We start from the raw sequence: 23599 nt of genomic DNA on the forward strand, positions 1-23599 counted from the left end.
TAAAGGCACTGCAGGAGCGGGCTCAGATGGAGTCAAGGACCATGTTCTTGGAAGCTGGTGAAAAGGGATCTTTGTCTCATAGTGTCAGAAAGCTTATGTGAATTTTGTCTACAGTTATATAGAAAGGAAAACCTGTAAACAACAAATCTGGAGTAGTTATCCAAGGAGATTTCCAAGCAAAATATTAAATCTGAGGCCTGTTTTCTTCTTGCCACGTATCATAAAATGCAAAAGGAGAGAAACTGAGGGAGTAACAGTTAAATGAAAAGGAAACAGGACTTGATGATTTGGTAAATTCTCAGAATAGATCACAAAAGATTCACTGGCGGAAAAGCATGCTGAGGAAAGAAAGCTGAGGTTGTGACTAGACAACCTTTGCTACAATGTGAAGATACAAAAATTAAGTATCTACTTTGTACCTATCTTAAACAAAATTTTTCTTTTCAAAAACAACAGGAAGGTAAAAGAGGTTCTGCCTGGGGTTGGTAGCAGTGGGAGGAGGGAGCATATTGGGAGGGGTGAAGGAGGGTGAATATGGTGGAAATTATATTCTCCCGTAGGAAAACGGATAATGAGACCTGTTGGAACTATTTCTAAGAAGCAGGGAGGAAGATAAACAAGAATGATGGAGGGGATCATTGACTAAGATATAGTGTAAGCACTTTTGTGAATGTTGCAATGTATTCCCAGTACAACCAAAATACAACAATTCAAAAAAATTAGTATCTAATTGTGTATGGATTTCTTTGAAAAGATTAGGGAGTATGACTTATGATCCCTTCATCCATCTGAGAAAAATCTAGGAATAGAGATGAAGTTCTTCAGGAATGATCTGTGGAGGGGCCTTCTAGCTAATGGAATGAATAGCAGTGAGCTATCCAGGAGACACACAAGGTTCTTGAAAACCTGTAACACTACTCCATTTGAACTGAAATGGACATGGAGAAGACAAGATAAAAGAAGGCGATCATACTCCTCAAATTCTACATTCAGGGAAAAGACTGACAAAACTATTGAGCTACACTTCAAGTTCATTCTACCCTTCAAAAAAAAGGAAGGACTGTTGCAAGAGGAAAACTTCAAGCCCACAAGTTATAGAGGAAGATTTGAATTTTATTTCATAAAAATGATGGTATGCTCGTTTTCCCAAATTTTAAATTTAAGAAACATTTTTTGAGGTACTGGAGTTTGAACTCAGGGCCTACACCTTGAGTCACTCCACAAGCCCTTTTTTGTGGTGGGATTTTTTTTGAGATAGGGTCTCACAAACTATTTGCCTGGGCTGGCTTTGAACCACGATCCTCCTGATCTCTGTATCCTGAGTAGCTAGGATCACAGGTGTGAGCCACTGACACCCAGCTAAGAAACCTCTTAAATAGCTTTCCACCTTCATAGGAAACAGCCCGTGATTTATATTTGATGAAATAAATTATGAATAACAAACTCATAAGTTAATATATCATCCTTTCTTACTCTCACTCTCTTGTATGAAAATAGTATCTATTAGTAAGAATTGTTAAAGTAGCCTTAATTATATACATATTCCACACATATCTGTTTAGTATTAGAGTCAAAAAATAATACTTCCCTGAAAAGAAATTATGGGAAAGGGATTTATTTGGTGAAATAATTCTTAAATGAAATTTCATGCATTTTCTAATTACTAGGATCCCAGAGATGACAGAATCAATATTGCCCACTCAAAGAAATTAGGAGGCATTATAGACATTAAATAATTTTTAAGGAAATGAAAATTGAATGTGTAAAAACAAGACCAGAGAAGATTCCTGTGCAATTAAATATTTATTTTGTAGCTTAAGCAAGACAGTAAACAAATTCATAATGAAAATGCCACCCAGAAATTAGCAGCTGGCCATGCACATGACAGTGTCTGCAAAACTAAGCTGTTACCAACACCAGTGCCTAGGTTCGAGTCCTTTGTGAAATTAACGCCATGTTGGCCACATGTCTCGAGTATCTTTCAGTATGGAATGTACAGCCAGCCCACTGACCACCTAAGCCCAAAGCCAGATGACCATCACTACACATCTGCCAAGTAAACAGACAGCATAACAAGTAGGATCTTCCTTATTCTGAAGTCATTGCTACAGCAGTGTAACCACAGAAATACCAACACAAAGACACACAGAAGGTGACCTCCTCACCTATATGACAACCTTCCCTACATCTCCCGGGAACGCGAGTGTCTGCAATGTGCCATGAGTTTATCTTCACTCCAAGTGGGACAGAGCTGTTCCTAGGTTTGAGCATGGTGACTGGAGGTCCTCAGAAGAGCTGTTTTAACACAACCCAGCAGAAACATTGACCACAACAACCACGTGTTTCCTGACATCCTGATAAAGATCCCCTGACTAAATTGTACCTCAGTTAAGGGTTGAGTGGAAGGTAAAGAGATTCAGGAATACTACAAGACATAGGAGGCAATGCCCTATTTTATAGTGCTTATGTATCTCATAAATTCACAAATTCACAAAACATCAGCATTGGGATAAATCATCTATTACAGACACATCACTAGCATTACAAATGTGGCCACCCAGAATGCTAAAGCAACTTGCTAAAGGTGGAAACTAATGGCGATTAGGATGTAGTATGCTAACCCTCATTCAAAAGGACTGACCTGAGTCTGTGGCCATATTTTTCAAAAATAAGGAAGATGAGATAGTATAAATACTTTATTCCAAAAAAAAGCCCCAAATGTGTTAAAAAGGCAAAAACAAACAAAGACTTCAACTTAATCAGCACTTGAGAGGGCTCTCTCTCTCTCTCATATACCCATACAATTTTGGTAGATGAACATTTTTTTGCCATACAAAGACAGAAACCACATCTTCAGAAAGGCACCGAACATGTGTCTCAGCCCACTTCTTTGCGTGAGGTCTGGGCAACTGGCTTATTTTCTAGAACTATGGGTGGCTCTGAAATCAGAAGATCATCCTCTCCAAAAGAGGAGTTCTGGTCCGTGTTCACAAAGTTAGGGATGTCAAAAGTCATGAGTCTGTTTAGCTCCTCCTCTGCCTGCCCAGTGCTTCTGATGGCTTCCTGGAGTTGGACATCATTGTCGATGGCTGTCGTCTGGTGACAAGCTTTGGCCCTGTCCAGGTGTTCCACTTCATTGATGTAGCAGTGAAAGAGAGACCTGGATTCCTCATGGCCCTGGCGAGAAAACACCTTGTCTGGCTCCAGAGGTTTTCCAAAGTCTGACACAAAGCTGTTCATTCTGAATCTCTTCTCCGAAGATTCTGCATTGCTATAAAGAAAAAAATAAATAAAAGGTTGGTTGTGCTGCAGTTCATTTGCCAGCAGGATCATGGTTTTCTGCATGCAGGGAAGGCCCACACTTTCCACCAAGCACCTACTGAATGTCTCTTTAAAGGCATGAATGTCAAGGCCTCAAGATGGGAGTAGTTGAGACATCCTGAAGACAAATACCTTGCTGGAGAATCCCCCAATATTCTACAGAACCCCAGTATATCTCAGTGGTGTTCTTGGGTCTTCTGCATCAGAATTACTTGAAGAGCTTTATAAAATGCAAATTCCTGGCCTGCAGACCCTCGGTCTCTCTAAAGACAGTTAATCAGTATTTTCGTAGATTCCCAACAGTCATTACTGAAGTTTAGAATCACTGGTCTTGAGTTGATCTGAGCAATAGTATGTCAGAGAGCTGCAATTAATATTTGGCACTGTAGTATCCATTTATCTCACTTGACTCTCAAACTGACCACTGTGGTCTCTTAGGACAAGAATTATTATATTCATTTTACAAATGTATGAACAAAGGTGAGGAGCAAATTACCTGCTTGCCATGCACCATCAGTTCAAGTGGGAATAAAACCCAAGTGTCTGATTCCTTATTTCATTTAGTGTGGAAGAAATTAGTAGTCAATGCTAATGAATGAATGGATGAATAAATAACTCTCAATTAGTCCTAACTGCAAGAAAGAAAGAACACAGCTGATCTGAAAAACTGATACTCCTCTTCTGTAATCACCATCCTTCCAGATCTATAAAAAGTGGCTTCTAAAGGAGAAGAACCATATCTACACATGCTTTCAAATCCAGAACAGACCTGGCAAAGGCAGACCCCAGAGTCTGTGTGCAATGAATGTGTAATCTCAGTGATTCCAGTTCTTTAATCTCTTCCTTCCCATCCCAGGACTCAGTACAAGGTGCTAATAACCAAATTCTTACAGGGTGGGGGAGCATGGATTCAACGACAGGTCTGTTTGGAAAATCTGGTGTCTGTCACTAAGCCCCAAAGTATCAAGAATAAATGTGCATGGCAGTGCACACCTATAATCCTGGCACTCAGGAGGCTGAGGCAGGAGGATTGCAAGTTCAAGTTGTAGGCTATACAGTGAGACCCTGTCTGGAAAAAAAACCAAATTGCCTGAATTTCAGAAGTCAGCAATCTTAAGAGCTTTGCAATCTAGCTAGCTGAGGGACTCTTATATCAGATTCATCTCTTAGCATGATTTCCTGGAAGCGATTCCTCTCAGAAACCTGAATTTTTCTTTTCTTTTTCATTACTAACAAGCCTAATTAACAAACTTCATTGCCTACAAAAAATGTGTTGAGAGGAATAAGAGTACAAATTCAACATGTCATGTATTTAGAATTCAGAGATAAATCATTTTAAACTGTGAAGGTACACTTTAATGCACATTTACAAGGTCGCTTTGTCTTTCAGTAAATGACTTATCCCATAATTGTCCCTTCACTTTGGTTTAAAGGGTGTTTGAGAACAGAGATGAGTGTGCCAGAAACCTGTGACCTAAGAAGTTAAAATGTCACCCAGGAAAAAGAGGGTTTCACACATTTGGAAAGAGTGTGATTAAAATCACCAGGGTCTGTACCATCCTCAGATAGCAGAGCCAACCAGCTCTCAGAAATAGCTTTTCTAGCTGCCCAGGGTACCAGATAAGCGTGACCCAGAAACCCACTGTGTGCAGTGGCCTTCCACCCAAGCTACCTTTCCTCAAAATTAAGAATTGGCGCTGGAGAACTAAAGTACAGAGACTATGAGCCAAGAGCATTTTGCCGATCCCCAGGGCAGAGCCAGGGCAGTGGCCCTCGAGTCGCCTCACCTGCCCCTGCCATTAAACCAGCAGTCGAAGAGCCGCCTTTCACTTCATTCCACTTCATTGGCACACCACAATTTGTCTGATTCTCCCTCCCTGAAAGCACTGAAAAGTGACTCTCTGGGCACTCAAGAGTCTGGTAATCCATATATACTCACTACATTATCCATTTCTCTGTTTTCATCAATTGATAATCTAAAGGACCTGTACAATAATCCTCCTTATCTGCAGTTTTACCTCCTGTGGTTTCAGTTACCTGTGATCTGAAAATATTAATGGAAAATTCCAGGAATAAACAATTTTTAAGCTGTTCATGTTGTTCTAATCAGCACAATGAGATCTCAGACTTACTCTGAGTATGTGATCATCCCTTTGTCCAGTGTATCCTCGCTGTAGACGCTACCTGCCACATGGCAGTTGAAACAGAAAGTGCATGTTAAGCACACATTCATAATTTTTATTATGGTACATTAATTGTTCTATTTTATTAGTTATTGTTAATCTCTTACTACATCCAGTTTGTAAGTTAACCTTTGTCATAGGTATATATGTGTAGGGAAAAGCAATGTGTATAAGGCTTAGTACTAGTTGTGTAGTTTCAGGCATCCACTGGGAGACTTGGAATATTTCTCTCACAGATCCAGGGACTGTTGTATATGAAAATATGATCATAGACACCACTTGTTTCCATTCAGTTACTATTCATTCCACCACTTGGTAAAATTTATATAATGTGAAGGGCAGAGATATTAAGTATAAAAAAGAATTCAATGAGTTTTTATTAATTTATGCATATACATAACCACAATCAAGACCTTAGAACATTTATTTCCTTTATCCTAGAAAGTTTCCTTCCATTCAATTTCCAGCCACTTTAGGCAACAATGCTCTGATTTCTATTTTCATTTGTTGGTGTTTCCTCTTTGAACTTCTAGTCAATTTCTACCTCCTATGGTCAATCTGTTTTGATTTCTATCACCACAGATATGTCCAGCCTGTTCTTGAAATTCATATAAGTGAAAGCATGCAATATATAGCATTTTGTTCCTGGACTATTTTGCTCATCCATGTTGTTACATGTAAGGAAAGCCTGTCCTCTTTCCTGCTGAGCAATTACCATTGTATAAATATACACAATCTGTTTATTCCCTCTCCTGTAGAGGGTCTTTGGGTTGTTTCCACCTTGGAGCTGTTATGAGGAAAGCCACCAAGAACACTGTTGAAAACTGTCTTTGTGGGTATATGCTTTTATTGCTCTTGAATAAATTCCAAAGAGTAGAATTACTGGGCCACATAGTAGGTGTATGCTTAGCTTTATAAGAAACTTTAAAGAGGTTTCCAAAGTGGTTGTACTATTTTACATTTCTACCACCATGTATGAGAATTACAGTTGTTCTGCATCCTTGTCGACACTTAGTGTTGTCAGTCTTTTTAATGTTAGCCATTCTTATGGGTATGAAATAGCATTGTGTGATTTTAATATGCATTTCTTTGATATCTAATAAAACTAATAGGTTGATCTTCTGTTCTGAAGTGTCTGCACAAGTCTTTTTCTCATTTTAGAAGCATTGTTATTGGAATGTAGAAGCTTATATTTCAAGTACAAGTACTTTGTCAGACATGCATATTGCAAACATACTCTCTTAATTTGTGACTTAGCATTTTCATTTTTTCAAAGGTGTCTCTTGACCAGAGTTTTAAATTTCAATTAAGCTTTATCAATTTTTTTCTTTTATGTCCAATGCTTTTTCTACTCTGAGAAATAATTCTCTGAGGTCATGAAGATATTCTCCTGTGCTTTCTTCTGTTTAATACACTAGCCAATCCCCATACTAGTATTTACATTTAAATTAATTAAAATTAAGTAAAATTTAAAATTTGGTTTCTTAGTCATATTACCACATTGCAAACAACCGATAGTCACCTGTGGTCAGTGATTACTTAACTGGACAACACAGAAAATGTTCTCATCAACACAGAAAGCTCTATTGGACAGAGTGGTTCTAGGGATTTGATTCATGTTGACATCAGGGTCAAGGTTCTTTTTTTTTACTGGTACTAGAGTTTAAACTCAGCCCACTTGAGCCAAGCCTCCAGCCCATGGTTCATTTTTTTAAATGTTGGCCTACTTGTTCCTATAGCTGTTTATCCAGTAGTTTAAAAGCCCCTAAACCACTTCTAAAATTTATAGGACTAAGTTTAACAAAGTATGTTCAAAAGCTGTCCATCGAAAATTTCAAAACACTACAAAGGGAAATTAGGGAAGATCTAAGTATATAAACGGACCATACTTACAAATTGAAAGACTTCAGGTAGGAAGTCACACAACCATAGACATAAGCTGCCTTCGCTTTTTGTCTGTTTATTTATTTATTTTTTGTGGTAATGGGGCTTGAACTCAGGGCCTACATCTTGAGCCACTCCATGGGTCCTTTTTGTGTTAGGTATTTTCGAGACAGGGTCTCAAGGAGTGTTTGCCTAGCTGACTTCAAATCATGATCCTCCTGATCTCTGCCTCCTGAGTAGCTAGGATTACAGGCATGAGCCACTGGTGCCCAGTTGTTTATGTTTATTTTTAATACCTATAATAATTGTTTTTTATATTTTGTCCAGATTTTATTGTTGATATTTGCAGGGTTATTCTACAACAAACTGCTCTGTCATTTCTGGCACTAGAACCAACTTGTCCTTCATGAATCATCCTCTATAAGAAGCCTTCCCTGACTCTTCCAATCTGAGGTAGGATTTCTCCAGGAAACACTGGAACATCTGTCTTCCTCTCTGTTTTCTCCCTATTTCTTTACTTCTCTGCCACCCTCTTAAGGTTATAAGCTTTTTAGGGCAGGCATTGTGTATTTCTTGACTATGTTCCTAGTATCATGGATGGTACTACAGCTGCTCAATACACTTTTGTTAAATGAATAAATGAGTGCATCAGTCATGAGGAGATCTTGAGACTAAGGCATACCTTATTTTTGGCAGCATTCCTCTTCTGTGCTCCTTCGAGGATGGAAATAAATTCAAGGTCTAAAACCAGAAGTGGATGACCTTGAATGGCAAGATGACTAACCCTGAGTGGAACTCCAGAGACAGTGATAATATGGGAGGTCCAATAAACCAAGTACATCCAGGTTTCTCTTGCATCAATATTTGGCAAAAGGAAGCCACCTTGTCTGTGACTGCCTCTTGCAATGCTACCCATATCCCCAAACTCTGCCCCAGAATCTTCATAAGGCTTCCTCCCACAGGTCCTTGGAGTTCATGGAGCACAGGGTATCTTGCACCTTCCACATCTAGCCAGCGTGGGGAGCTACAGAGGTTTAGATGCCATGTGGGTGACTTCTTGCCATTTGTTGGTAAGAAAAGCCTCAAGGAAGGCAGCGAAAGCATCCTACAGATGGTCCAAGTTCTAAGCAGTCTGGCTCCCATGAGTCATACTTGAAAACATAGTCTTAAATATTTAATGTAGTGTATGTCAAAGGATGCTCTCTAAAAAGGCAGTGGGACGTTTGGAGATAGATATTGTATTCAGTTTCAGAAAAGAAACATGCATTATTGTTAGGATATCTTTCCAATTTCATAAAACATGGACCTGTGGATGGCCTGGGCACCATCCCACAGGATGTATGCTTTCATGACAGAGAGAAGGCAGTTAGCTATAGCCTCATCTGCTCAAATTCAGGGACCATATGGAAAAATAGTGCTCACAGCATGTGTTTTAGCAGCTAAAGGAGATTAAAATCAACCTTTCATTCCATGGCTTTGGCTGTACCTGTGAAAATTAAAAATTATAGGGCCCGAACATCTTAAATTCCACTTAACTAAAATTATAGGTGGAACCAGAAGCCACCAATTTCAGCAACTGGAACCCTGAGAGAGATATTGACCAAGTTAGCAATTAACACCATGTTACGAAAAAACCCAAATTAGTAGAATTAGGAATGCAAAAGGGGAGATAACAACAAACACCATGGAAGTCCAGGAAATCATCAGAGACTACTTTGAGAACCTATATTCAAATAAATTTGAAAATCTAAAAGAAATGGACAGATTTCTAGATACATATGATCATCCAAAACTGAACCAAGAGGAAATTAATCACCTGAATAGTCCTATAACACAAAATGAAATTGAAGCAGCAATCAAGAGTCTCCCCAAAAAGAAAAGTCCAGGACCTGATGGATTCTCTGCTGAATTCTATCAGACCTTTAAAGAAGAACTGATACCAACCCTCCTTAAACTGTTCCATGAAATAGAAAGGGAAGGAAAACTGCCAAACACATTTTATGAAGCCAGTATTACACTTATCCCAAAACCAGGCAAAGACACCTCCAAAAAGGAGAACTATAGGCCAATCTCCTTAATGAACATTGATGCAAAAATCCTCAACAAAATAATGGCAAACTGAATTCAGCAACACATCAAAAAGATTATTCACCACGACCAGGTAGGCTTCATCTCAGGGATGCAGGGGTGGTTCAACATACAAAAATCAATAAACGTAATAAACCACATTAACAGAAGCAAAGACAAAAACCACTTGATCATCTCAATAGATGCAGAAAAAGCCTTTGATAAGATCCAACATCATTTCATGATAAAAGCTCTAAGAAAACTAGGAATAGAAGGAAAGTTCCTCAACATTATAAAAGCTATATATGACAAACCTACAGCCAGCATTATACTTAACGGAGAAAAATTAAAACCGTTCCCTCTAAAATCAGGAACCAGACAAGGATGCCCACTATCTCCACTCCTATTCAACATAGTACTGGAATTCCTAGCCAGAGCAATTAGGCAAGAAGAAGGAATAAAAGGAATACAAATAGGTAAAGAAACTGTCAAAATATCCCTATTTGCAGACGACATGATCCTATACCTTAAAGACCCAAAAAACTATACTCAGAAGCTTCTAGAAATCATCAATAGCTATAGCAAGGTAGCAGGATATAAAATCAACATAGAAAAATCATTAGCATTTCTATACACTAACAATGAGCAAACGGAAAAAGAATGTATGAAAACAATTCCATTTACAATAGCCTCAAACAAAATCAAATACCTAGGTGTAAACCTAACAAAAGATGTGAAAGACCTCTACAAGGAAAACTATACACTTCTGAAGAAAGAGATTGAGGAAGACTATAGAAAGTGGAGAGATCTCCCATGCTCATGGATTGGTAGAATCAACATAGTAAAAATGTCGATACTCCCCAAAGTAATCCACATGTTTAATGCAATTCCCATCAAAATTCCAATGACATTCATTAAAGAGATTGAAAAATCTACTGTTAAATTTATATGGAAACACAAGAGGCCACGAATAGCCAAGGCAATACTCAGTCAAAAGAACAATGCAGGAGGTATCACAATACCTGACTTCAAACTATATTACAAAGCAATAACAATAAAAACAGCATGGTACTGGCACAAAAACAGACATGAAGACCAGTGGAACAGAATACAGAATAGAGGATCCAGATATGAAGCCACACAACTATGAGCAACTTATCTTTGACAAAGGAGCTAAAAATATACGATGGAGAAATAGCAGCCTCTTCAACAAAAACTGCTGGGAAAACTGGTTAGCAGTCTGCAAAAAACTGAAACTAGATCCATGTATATCACCCTATACCAAGATTAAATCAAAACGGATCAAGGATCTTAATATCAGACCCCAAACTCTTAAGTTGATACAAGAAAGAGTAGGAAATACTCTGGAGTTAGTAGGTATAGGTAAGAACTTTCTCAATGAAACCCCAGCAGCACAGCAACTAAGAGATAGCATAGATAAATGGGACCTCATAAAACTAAAAAGCTTCTGTTCATCAAAAGAAATGGTCTCTAAACTGAAGAGAACACCCACAGAGTGGGAGAAAATATTTGCCAATTATACATCAGACAAAGGACTGATAACCAGAATATACAGGGAACTTAAAAAACTAAATTCTCCCAAAACTAATGAACCAAAAAAGAAATGGGCACGTGAACTAAACAGAACTTTCTCAAAAGAAGAAATTCAAATGGCCAGAAAACACATGAAAAAATGCTCACCATCTCTAGCAATAAAGGAAATGCAAATTAAAACCACACTAAGATTCCACCTCACCCCTGTTAGAATAGCCATCATCAGCAACACCACCACCAACAGGTGTTGGCGAGGATGCGGGGAAAAAGGAACCCTCTTACACTGTTGGTGGGAATGTAGACTAGTACAACCACTCTGGAAAAAAATTTGGAGGCTACTTAAAAAGCTGGACATCGATCTACCATTTGATCCAGCAATACCACTCTTGGGGATATACCCAAAAGACTGTTACTCCAGAGGCACCTGCACATCCATGTTTATTGCGGCACTATTCACAATAGCCAAGTTATGGAAACAGCCAAGATGCCCCAGCACTGACGAATGGATTAAGAAAATGTGGTATCTATACACAATGGAATTTTATGCAGCCATGAAGAAGAACGAAATGTTATCATTCGCTGGTAAATGGATGGAATTGGAGAACATCATTCTGAGTGAGGTTAGCCTGGTCCAAAAGACCAAAAATCGTATGTTCTCCCTCATATGTGGACATTAGATCAAGGGCAAACACAACAAGGGGATTGGACTTTGAGCACATGATAAAAGCGAGAGCACACAAGGGAGGGGTGAGGATAGGTAAGACACCTAAAAAGCTAGCTAGCATTTGTTGCCCTTAATGCAGAGAAACTAAAGCAGATACCTTAAAGCAACTGAGGCCAATAGGAAAAGGGGAACAGGTACTAGAGAAAAGGTTAGATCAAAAAGAATTAACCTAGAAGGTAACACCCACGCACAGGAAATCAATGTGAGTCAATGCCCTGTATAGCTATCCTTATCTCAACCAGCAAAACCCCTTGTTCCTTCCTATTATTGCTTATACTCTCTCTACAACAAAATTAGAGATAAGGGCAAAATAGTTTCTGCTGGGTATTGAGGGGGGGGGAGTGGGAGGGGGCGGAGTGGGTGGTAAGGGAGGGGGTGGGGGCAGGGGGGAGAAATGAACCAAGCCTTGTATGCACATATGAATAATAAAAGAAAAATGAAAAAAAAAAAACACCATGTTACAACTATCAAGAAAAGAAAATATGAAGAATACTTGCCAGAAAACTAAAAAATTCACCAAGAATTTTTGTGCCATTGCTTACTTTTGTCAGGTTTGTGGTCATTTTCATCTTGTCATCATGATATTGTGATGAAGCTAATGTGTTTGTAAGAAATCCTCCTGTGTCAGCCTAGAGTTTAGAAAACGCCCGTTTAATTGGATAGAACCTTGAGTCTTGTTTTTACACTGATTTCTTTTGAGAATTTGCACTTTAATTTTCAATTTGGACTAACCTATTGGCTGCAACAGCAGTTTCCCCTGACAGAATAAAGACTGTTCAGACTGTTCTGATTCTTGCCTTTTCTTCTCAACAGAGCTGCACCATGTATTCTCTGAGCCTATGGATTCTTTGCCCCTGAACAGACATCTCACACGAGGGCCCATTCAGTCCTCTGACACCCACACAGTGATTGTCCTTATTCCACATAACACCCCCTGCTCACCAAATTCAAACTCCCCCACCTCTTCTGCCTGATACCCTAACCACCCACTCTCACGTCACCTGACCTTTCCAGTGTCCTCTCCCATCAGTTCTCTTGCTGACCTTACAGTCTAGCCACACAAGATCTGACTTCCACCTCTGTGCCTCTGCCTGTACAGTCTGTCCACCTAATAAACACTTCCACCGGACAACACGGGTAATTCTCTGAGTCATTCATTTCCCTGGGGATTTTTCCAGGTTTATGAGCATGTTTACAAATGAAGTGTTTGCTGCTGGGCTGTCTCTGTATGACAATGACTGTGCTCACTCAGGGAAAGTGGTGTGCAGACCAGCCTGGCATTACCAGTCGTCACTTCCACAGGGTTTTAAAGATGTGTAAGCTAAACAAAGGCCTACAAAGAGTGAAACTTTCTGGGAGAAAATAATAACAACCACCAATATTTATTGAGCCATATCTATACTAAGGGTTTAATGCCATGTAATAAGCCCTCACAGAAGCGCTGAACAAACCTTTCTCCCTGGCAGTGCCTTTTGGTTGCTTTCATAGTAAAACTGACTTACCAGGGAGATGTCAGTCTATATGGGGCAGATTCTACTACCTCACAACAGCCATCAGCATGGTCCTAAGAAAGCCATAGCTGTGCTCTCAGTAAACACCTCCTAATTGATGGGAATTAAAGGCAACTCCTGAGAAAAGGGTTTGTAGACTGAACCAGATGCATAAAATTGTCAGATTTTCTACCTGTCAATAATGGTAAGCATCTTGAGATGACAGGACTTCCACATCAACTACTTGCAACACCTGCCTTTTGCCAGCTGGTACTGGAATCACAGTCATTGCCAATGTTGAGCACTAACCTTTTCCTGCTATTAGCCCTGGTTGCATATTTCCTATCCTTTAGTGAGTACCACAACCAGGAAAACTGCAATTCAAGGTAAAATGTGATTCCCATTCTTACTAGGTCATTAACAATCCTGTATTGATCCCTAAATAAAGCATAGATGAGGGGTACTTCACAAGAGCTATTTGAGGTGTATGATGTCTTAGATGTGATAATTTTTAAAAGAAGTTCAAAATATTCAACATAAAAATGTAATCCAAGCCTTTCCCATCATCACTCACTCTGTGTTTAGAGATTATGATAATGGACTGTAATGCTCTAAGGAGATAGCATTCAGAGTAAATGGCTCCTCAATTGAGAAGAAAGATGAAATGGTTCTTTATCCTCACCCTCCACAAAGCATCCACAGAAGAGCTCTCCCCACCCCCACACAACAGCGAATACTCCATGGGAAAGATGATCGCCATCAGAACTGCTTCTTAGGCCTAGAAGCTTTAAAGTGGTTTTCTCCCTCTGCAATCTACTTTTCTCATGCTCACAAATACTGGCTCTCTTCTCCTTCTGGGCTCACAGGATGGCCCTTTCTGGCCCAGGGTGGTCAGGCGGGTGTGTCTAATTCTGACCAATGAGCTATGGGAAGAAGGAGTATAGACTACTTTCTAGCTGCAGAACAGAAGGGCAGGCTGAGATCCTCATGTGTTCTTTGCCCCTGTCACAGTGACCCAGGAGGCTGAGAGGGGGTAGCTGTACACAGAGAAGTTTCCATCTTCCCCTCACCAACCCTGGCAGCCATGTAGTAGAGGAAGACTCAGACTTTGTTTTGTTATGCTGAGATTTAAGGATTCTTACTGTCTTATAACTCAGCCTAGCCTGACTATTACACATTCTTCCTGATGCCATACCAATATCACACTGCATTTAAAGTATAGTCCTGAGGGCTGATCCATTATTTTATTAAAAGTAAAAATGTTTCTCCTTCATCTTGTTAGAAGCATGCAGGGTCACAGCAACCCCTGTTTTATGACTGAGCATTGTTCAGAACTGCCACTGAAAAGAACTTACCGTCTAGTAGTAAAAGTGAACTGACAAATGGAAATGCAAGTCTTACCTACCCAAGGGCACCAGGACCTGACAGAAGTGAACTAGTCAGGGTGCTCTAGAGAAACAGAACCAGTTAGACCTGTGTCTGTGTCTGTATGTATGTGTGTATAGAGATTGTTTTTAAGAAATTGGCTCTTATGATTGTTGAGGCTGACAAGTCCAAAATCTGCAGAGTAGGCTGGCAGGCTGGAGACCCAGGGAAAAGGTACAATTTCAGCCTTCTGGAAGAATTCCTTCTTTGGGGAGATCACTCTTAGTTTATGAAGGCCTTCAACTGAATGGATGAGGCCTACCCACATTATGGAGGGCACTGTGCTAAACTCAAAGTGTACTGTAAATGTTAACCTCATGTAAAAAAAAAATGCTTTCACAGGGCACGTGACTCAGATGGTAGAGAGTCTGCCTAACAAGCTGGAGTCCCTAAGTTCAAACTCCAGTACCTCCAAAAAAGAAAGCAACATTTAGAAACATCTAGAATAATGTTTGACTAAGTATCTAGATACCATGGCCTAGCCTAGTTTGACACAGAAAATATAACCAGCACCAGAAATCACATTCTGTTGTTTGTTAGGGTGTTTCCTCCCATAATCATATGCCCCCTCTGTTACTAAAATTCCATCTCTGTGATCCTACAAAAACCCATCTGTATCTCTGAGGGAAAGGAAGACAAAAAGGTATTACTTTTCTTGGAGCACTTTGTGAGATGTGCCTTAATCTGAATTTGTTCTTAAATTTCCTTTCTGTTCTGGCAAACCACACCAAATTTTCAAATTCCCTGGAACAATATAGTAAAAAGCAAAGGCATGTGTAGTTGCCTTTTTTTTTTTGGCGGGGGGAGTCTTTTATGGCTATTAAGGAGATTATCAGCTAATGTCTCCTTATGCTTTAATAAAATGATATTTTCCTTTCATTTAAAATATTTGTGTTTAAAGGATTTTTCTAGCCCCTTGATGACTGGAGAAAGCTGAGTGATGGGCAGAACTGTTCCATTTGCCCAGGCATTCTTTATAGTTCAAGTGCAGAATGAAGAACAAACAACAGGAAACAGAGATTGAGTAATGAGACACAAGCACCAAAGAGAGCTGTGCCAGCTGTGAGGAATGAATGTAAACATGTTAGGATTTATATGTAATTCCTTCCATTTACTCTCCTAGGTCTCTCTCTGCTATCCCCTGCTTTTAGAAAATGAACTTTGATGGAGCCTCTGGCTGCTGGTTGTGTTCAGCCAACAAGAAGCAATGCCAAGAGATGGGCAAGATGAAGTGGCAGGAGGCTTTGAGGCTCCTTCTTGAAGTGGTCACATTGGGCCAGCTGTGTTCCTAGACCCAAAGGTTCCAGTCCTGCCCCCACCACCTTGCTAGGAGACCTACGTGGGGTGGGAATGGCTCCTCAATGTTGTGATGCTACCCTTTCTTCTGTCCATAACTTTATCAAAAGCACTTTTAATTACCAATTTGAGTGGGTTATCATTTGCTTGTTAGAAACAACAAATAAGGTCTCTGACATTATTTTTCTGTTTTTTCTAAAGAACTGGTATAAAAGTGTATCCTTTATGATTCTTCTGAATTTATTTTTTACAACTGAACAGATATTTTCTGATACTAGTGTTCTGATATCAGCACTCTTCATAAATCCATGTAATAATTTCCTTCTTAAATCCAAAGCCCAACACCAATGTTCTTTATCATATTATGAGAATTATATAACCCACAGTGTTTCTCTTTTTATCCTACTTTCAAGGAAACTCAGTGCTGAACTCTGTGGTTAGTTTCAATAAGCAGTTTAGCAGAGCACCTAGTGACAATTATTTTTCTACTCCTTGAAATAATTTTTAAAACTATTTTTTCATCCTTTTTTGCCATTGTCTTTTTTTACTACTTTTAATCTGCCAAGTTGTATAATCCTTTTGAGAATAAAAAGAAAATACATCCTGATTGATCAACATTTAAACTTAAAAATCAAGACTGGATCAATATGAAGCCAGCAGGAAGGCCCAAGAAGATCAATTTCACAAGAGTAGCAAGAGTCAAAATGCCAGGAGGAGCTAGGCATGGTGTTCACACCTGTAATTTCAGCTACATAATAGGCATGTATAGAAGGATTATGGTCTGAGGCCATAATCAAGAAGAGCTGCAGGGTGTGGGTCAAGCAGTAGAATGCCTGACAAGTAAGTGGCAAGGCTCTGATTTCAAACCCCAGTACTGTCAAAATAAAACTAAGGGAAGAGGAGGAGAGAAGGGGGAGGAGAGGGAAGGGAGAAAGGAAAGAAACAAAGAAAGAAAGCAGGAGGAAAGTGGGACCCCACCTCACATAACCTGGGTCCAAGTAGTAAATCCATACCCTTCTGGGTCTCTACATCCCTTGCAAGCAATCCCAGCCTTCGTTTCTGTTGCTTTAGTCCACTATGGAGCCTAACAGACATTTAGGAGCAGCCCGAACTTACTCTTGGTGTGGTGCTCCTGTCTTCGTCAGCAAAGTCAGCACAAAAAACATGAAAATCACGAAGACTGCAAGACCAACCCAAAATCCAATCACAATGGAATCTGTAAGATGGATAATACTGGGATTAGCATTTCACAGGAATTTAAAATTTAAACATTCAATGAATCTGAGCTTTTGTGAGATGTCTTTGTCCATGAGATATGATGGGAAATCAACAGTCACATTGCAGAGTAAAGATAAGGAAGCATCTGCCACCTCCAGGTTTCTGTCTCAGATAACACAAGGACACTTAGGTCTTGTGGATTCTGGTTTCTACATCTCAGTGAAGGACCGATGAAAAAGCATAGATTATCTAAGTCTTCAAGCTTCCATTTTACTGTCCTGAGTTTAAAAATATGATTTTTTGCAGAGAATACTATGTGAAATTACAATGAATGGATTCCAATGAACCCAATTTTGTATTTTTACTTACGTTCATGTTGGAATAATTCAGGTCCACATCATTTCTTGCAAAGAACATACAAATGGCCTCCTGAGAGCTCTCCCTGCTCTGTCTTTCCCTGTGTTTCATCTCTGTACTATGAGCCTGCTTTATCAAACCTGACCTACTTTTCCAGATTGAAAGAGTCTCCATGTGCAAAGCACTTTATGCAATCTCAGGCATCTGCAAAGAAGATATCTCACAGGAACTAGCTTTTATCATTTGAATTACCATCCTTTTCTCCCTACTTTAAGTCCCATTTGTTTCCAATACAACTAAGGGACACTGTGTCCCTGTATTTACCTTAGCTTTTGGCCAGAGCCACACCTTTACAGGGTTCTTACCTCTATCTGGCTGAACAACTTTAGCCAATTTGGAGCTGATCAAAGTCTATCCTTCGAAGTCCATCTTTGACAGCATCCCTGTCACAAAGCCTCAGCTTATTCCCCTAACTGATGTGCTTACTCCCTCCTTTGGACTCCATGACATTTTTGTCTTTGCTTCTCTAAACAGGCCCTTCCTTGGTCCTATCTGGAGTAATAATCACATAAAAATAAGTACAGGTTGTCCCCAACTTAACATATTTTAACTTTATGATAGTGTGAAATGCATCCAGTAGAAACCATACTTCAAATTTTGATCTCTTCCCAGGCTAGAGATATGCAATATGATAGTCTTTCAAAATGCTGAGCAGGGAGAGCAATCTCAGCTCCTAGTTAGCCAACTAGTCCATGAGAAAAATACTGCTGCTCTATCCTGCAATACACTGCTAGGCTAGGCTGTTCAGTAGGACAGGTATACATCAAAGCATAACCTACAATATTTTCAATTTAAAATGGGTTTGTTTATTGGGATGTAACACCATCGTAAGTCAAAGAACATCAGTGTATGTCCCTGGGACACAATAATTAGGTCATATTGTCTACAGAACCTGGCACATACACACTAAGATTGTGAGGGAGGGGAACAGAATTGAATCATTCTGCATTTTCTGGTCTATATTAAGAAGTTTACCTATGTAGTAATACAGTGAGTATGATTAGCATTTAAAAAATAAATGATTAGAGCTTATACATTAAGTATGCTTAAATGCAAAGCATTATTTTAATTAAATTATATTTATGCAATTTTTCTAAAGTAAAAAGTTGTATTTTCATACTACATATACTGCTGCCTAGAGGTTAATAATGTTTATTCAGCATTCTGGATGCAAATTTAATGTATTGTTCCTAGAGTCTTAATTGTAAGTGCTAAAGAAATAGCAATTTCAGCCAGGTTCTGGTGGCTCATGCCTATAATCTTAGCTACTTGAGAGACTGAGATTGGGAGGGTTGTGGTTCAAGGACAACCCAGGCAAAACGCTGAGTTTGCCCAGTACTGCCAAAAAAAATACATACATACAGATAGATAGATAGATAGATAGCAATCACTTTAGACTTTACCTTTTAATATAGTTGAAATGAGACATAAAAAAAAAGACATGAGAACAAGTACCAAAAACATATGTACTCAAGTGCAACACAGAATTACATCTCCATTTTCTGGGCATGGACTGTGAAGAAACATTGTACAGTTATCTTGTTCCACATACTGTATTTTATCTACTGCTGCATAGCAAGAGCAATGCTAACACTGATGTCCTATTTAAGTCCTCAAATTAGAATTTAATCTCATCATGGTGACCTCCATTTTCAAATCTGCTTACTGGGAAGGTGTGCTCATGAGGACAGCTTTCACACTGTGAATGGTAGGCTTGTCCCAGCAGGCTTCCACTTCCATAGCCAAGGGGTGGGCAGAGATGGAGGAGGGGTGCCTTTGACCTAACCCAATCCCCTCCTTTCTCCCCTCTTATGCCCTAGCAAGCCAATAAAAAAGCAGCAATTATGCAGGACATGGGAGGCTCACAGCCATCATGATGGTGGGGCAGAGTGAGGAGATGGAGGGACATAGTTAGAATTTGGGAATCCCTCCCCCTGCCCTGATCCAACAGCATTTTCAAATCATCCTTGATAAGTGGCAGCTATATTTCCCATGGTAGTAGGCTTTAGGTAGCTCTGCTTATTCACATTTTCCTTCAAACAAAATTCTGCTCCCTCAAATTATTTCCACTAATTTTCCCTTAACCTCATCTTCTGCCACATAGCCAGACTCCAGAACACTTTCTCACCCACACAGTTCCTTACTAGGACATTGGAGATCCCCATCACATTCCAAGAGTATCCAAATTCTCTTTAAGTTTTATTTACATGCCAAGTTTCATGGGCATAGGAACTGCATAAGATTGGGTTCTCTAAAGCACCTTTCAGAACCAGAGTTGTGGCTCAAGCAGTAGAGCACCCACTTTGCAAATGCCAAGCTCTTGTGGGCCAGTGTCAAGGGTTCTTGCCTTCACAGGCCAAAGAATTTGCTCATGAGGCAGCTGATTGACTGGTGAGGCAACAAGGTCAGCACACAAAGTAGGATTTATTAGAGAAAGAAAAGGCTACAGCTAGAGCAGTGCAGTGAAGCCCAGAAACAAGTGGCTCCCTGCTCAGGTGAAGGCTGGGGCTTTTTATGGATGCTTTTTTTTTTTAATTCATTTATTCACATGTGCATACATTGTTTGGGTCATTTCTCCCCCGGTAGCCCCTGCCCCCACACTCTGCCCCCTTGCTTCCAGGCAGAACCTGTCCTGCCCCTATCTCTTTATGGATGCTTTAACTCTGGGTTAGCATAAGGGGTTAAGTAGGTTCTTTCCATTCGTGCGGGCTCTCCTCGATGAGCTGGTCTGTTTGTCCCTTATGGGGGAAAACAGCCTTGACAGCGTTCTGTTTATCAGCCCTGTGGCAGATTTATGAGACCATGTAACTCCTCCTCAGGGTGCAGGGCTCATAGTGTTCTCCATGAAGGGACACTCATCTGTCCCTTAGGTCCCCAGACCCAACAAGTCTCCACTCTGAGACAAGTACCCAACTGCTGTTGGGGAGAGGGGTGATGACTCATCTACCTGCTTCCTGTTGTCAATGGGGCAATGGCAGGTAGGTGTAGTGGTACTTGTCTCAGGGGTTGACCTGCATAGTCTCCAGAGGCCCCCAATAAATCTGCATGCAGGGCTCATGTGTAGGCAGAGGTGAGTATCCCTTGACTAAGAGCTGGAATTTGATTCATTGGACCTATTGAGATATGAACATGGAGAGAGAATTTATTATACAAGGCCCAAATAGGAGTATTAGAAGGATCATAAAAAGGGGGACAGCCAGAGGTAGTGCCCAAGGAGCCCCACTCCATATGCTGTTCCAGAAGGACCACGAATTGGCTAGCTTGCTGTTGTAAGGGGTTAGTGGGGTCTTTAAAGGCAAACAGAGGCTGTCAGGATGCAGAGGAATGTAAAAGAAAGCATCCTTTAAATCTATATAGAGTAATATTGGGCTTTTTTGAGGGTATTTGAGCCTTTAGTTGAGATAGTAAATCCCATTCCAGCAGGAGTACTAGAGTCTCAGGGACTATGAGAAGAGTGACAGAAGTGGAGGTATCCCCAAGAGCAGGCCAGAGGCCAGGTAAAATAGTCCTCTAGGGGCTGGCCAGATATGCCCCGAATGATAAACTTGTTATTAGACCGAGAACCAGGAGAGAATGATAAGACAGAGAAACAGGCTCCATCATCTAGGAGAAACATGACTCTTCACTTCTCTACTATTATGTCTACCTGAGGCTCCTCAACATTGATATCAAGAAGTGGAGCCTGGACAGGAAGCCCCAGGAACCATCAATCCATAGGAGGTGGCACACCACCTTCCACCTGGAGACAGGGGCACTTAGACCTCCAGTGGTTACCTTTATAGAAAGGGCAAGGTCCTAGTGGGGCTGGAGCTGTCTTCTGGGCTATCCCCCTTTTGGGAATTCCCTGCAGAAGTGCCCCTCTTGTACACAATGGTAGCAAGCTGGGAATGTAGGCCCCCATTGGGTGGGGCACTCCCTGAGAGCTGCAATTAGATCATGCTGTTTTTTATCTTTTTTCTCTTTCTAATGAGGTCCCAGTAAACAGACATGGCTAGTTGTATTAGTTGATCCAATGACTTTTTCCCTTTATCCATAGACTTTTGGGTTTTTTTTACAGACATCTGGGGCTGACTGAATTAGAAATTTATCTTTGAGGAGAACCTCTTCCATCTGTGACTCTGAGTCTACTATGGTATGCTTTTGGATAGCATCCTTAAGATGCTGTAGAAAGGTAAAGGGGTTTTCATCAGGACCTTTGAATTTAACCCAGTCACCTGGGAATAGTTTAGAGGTTTAACTTTGGCCCTTTTTAGCCCTTCCACCATAAGATGGATGAAGTGGTGTTGATGCCATTCATCCCCTCATTATTTTGATCCCAATGTGGATCTGCCAAGGGGACTGCCTGTGCCCTCATGGGCATGGACATATTTATTTCCTCATTTTCAGGTGCCATGGGTATTGGGGATTGTTGTCAATGGAAATCATCTCCAACCTGAGTGGCCTGGGCTAGGACCCATTGCTTTTCTAAAGAGGAAAGAGTCTGGTCCAGGACAAGCATGATATCCTTCCATGCCAATTTAAAGGTTTAGATTACAGAAATAAAGACCTGGATATATTGGTCTGGGGCATCAGTATAGCTACCCAAATCCTTTTTAATCTCCCTTAGACATTAAAACTGGAAGGGGACATAGACTCGCCCTCTTCCTACCACTGCCTTTTGAAGGGGGAAACATCCATTAGGAGGTCCCAAATATTGGGGTGGCTCAGAAGGCAGGGCAGGGGGTAGAGCAGTAGAGGGATCAGTAGTGACAGGGGCTTTGTCACTGGTAAGGGGCTTTTGGTCCTTCTTCCCCATGTTTATCTTATGGCTTACAAAGAACAGCCAGTGTGTGAGTATCTAGATAGCAATTATAGAGCCATTATGCGTGGTCCTGGAGATAAAAGAAAAGTTGTATATACGGGACCTCAGTGCTATTTTTCCCTTTTACAGAAAAGGTCTAATTGGAGTATGGTATTATAATTTAAGGAGCCCTCTGAAGCCCACTCCTCTTGGTCACCCAAGGGATATTGGGGCCAGGCCTCAGTGCAAAGAAAGATGAGAGTTTTGTTTTTTTTTTCTTGAGATTAGTAGGGTCAAGGTCCTTCCAATGTTATAGTAGACAGGCCAGTGGAGACCACTTGGGTACTGACACCAGAAGACTGGAGGGGACAAGTCCCATCTAGAAAAACCTGTTAGACTCCCCTTTCATCAGCGTCCCAACGGGGGATGGACCTGATAAGAGCAGGTATCCCTGTCTCATGATTTCCTTCTGCCATCCCTGGCCAGGACCGAAGGAAATGTAGTGGCTGGTCAGACTGGGCCACCCTACTGACTCAGTGAAAACCTCTAGGATCCTACCTTTCAGCCTTATGTCACCAAAAATAGCCAAATGGATGGCTACCTCTTTAACAAAGGGATGAATCACTGGGAGAAGTGCCTGTAGAGTTAGACAAGTGTACTCAGAGGGAGTCCCAGGGCAATTACAGTGCCACCAAGGGATGACTAGTGTCAATATTTGGAGGAAACTTTTTTATGTTGAGGCCAAAAGTGTCAGAAGTTTTAAATGAAAGGTCCAGAAACCATGGCAATGCCCATTTATTCGGCTGCTCCTGGAAGATTACATTAGCACTTCTTGGGTACTGTCACTTTGGGATAAGAATTGGCTCCATGGACTGGGTTGGTTTGTTGGGGCCAGCTTGGCTATTTTTTGGGGATTTACTGTGTCTGGTATTTACCTTGGTTTCCCTACTCTGAGTTTATAAGCAGCTTTCTGTTAGTTCTGTAAAAATGCAAGCCTCTAGCTAGCTCTGTAATGTTTCCTGCAACTGTGACTGCATTCTATAGGGGGTGAGGGGCAAACTCTGTAAGTATTTAACTCAGCTCCTGACATAGACTGTGCCTCAGGGTTTTGAGAAATTATTTCCCCTGAGTCTGCTAGCATAATAAACTCCCTGTTTCCTGTAAAAATGGTTTTGGTGACTTTGTTTTCCTCACCATTTCCCACAATTCCACAGGCTCCAGAGCAATGCAGGCTGGGCGC

At 40.5% G+C, this 23599-nt stretch overlaps 1 protein-coding gene across 1 annotated transcript in view; it reads right to left on the minus strand.

The window, feature by feature from the left end:
• Positions 1-2655: 2655 nt before the first annotated feature.
• The window catches only part of Mrap2 (melanocortin 2 receptor accessory protein 2), a 46445-nt gene continuing 25501 nt past the window's right edge, over positions 2656-23599 (minus strand). Inside the window, exons 3-4 of the mRNA XM_074078683.1 lie at positions 17061-17160; positions 2656-3271 (exon numbers count right to left, since the gene is read on the minus strand). Coding sequence (XP_073934784.1) covers positions 2878-3271; positions 17061-17160 — 494 coding nt within the window. The 3' untranslated portion in view covers positions 2656-2877. The remainder of the gene's footprint in view (positions 3272-17060; positions 17161-23599) is intronic.

The sequence above is a fragment of the Castor canadensis genome, chromosome 1, assembly GCF_047511655.1.
Source record: "Castor canadensis chromosome 1, mCasCan1.hap1v2, whole genome shotgun sequence".
Lineage (NCBI taxonomy): Eukaryota > Metazoa > Chordata > Mammalia > Rodentia > Castoridae > Castor > Castor canadensis.